At 34.9% G+C, this 258-nt stretch overlaps 1 protein-coding gene across 1 annotated transcript in view; it reads left to right on the top strand.

Moving 5' to 3' along the window:
* The window catches only part of TEPSIN (TEPSIN adaptor related protein complex 4 accessory protein), a gene marked incomplete at its 5' end in the record, with an annotated part of 3,509 nt that extends 3,251 nt beyond the window's left edge, over positions 1 to 258 (top strand). Inside the window, one exon of the mRNA XM_031064666.1 lies at positions 198 to 258. Coding sequence (XP_030920526.1) covers positions 198 to 258 — 61 coding nt within the window. The remainder of the gene's footprint in view (positions 1 to 197) is intronic.

Here is a 258-nt window from a genome sequence, read left to right as displayed (position 1 = left end):
ATAATCCCGTGAGCCCCCCTGCCCCATAGTACCCCCTCCCCAACCTGGCATTGGAGCCATATTTTATGCATTCATTTTCTTTTTTATCTCGACATTTTAAATTTTTTTTTAGTAAATAATTAAACCATATATCCCTATATTATCCAAATCACTTATCATCAATACACTTTCAATTAACCTTCCTCTATATTTCCTAGTATCAAAAACAATAACCAACCTAATATCAATAACAATAACCCGCCCTCCATAGCGCTATGA

The sequence above is a fragment of the Geospiza fortis genome, unplaced genomic scaffold, assembly GCF_000277835.1.
Source record: "Geospiza fortis unplaced genomic scaffold, GeoFor_1.0 scaffold546, whole genome shotgun sequence".
NCBI lineage: Eukaryota > Metazoa > Chordata > Aves > Passeriformes > Thraupidae > Geospiza > Geospiza fortis.
Note: the sequence above shows the minus strand (reverse complement) of the source record. Positions and strands in the feature narration are given on the sequence as shown.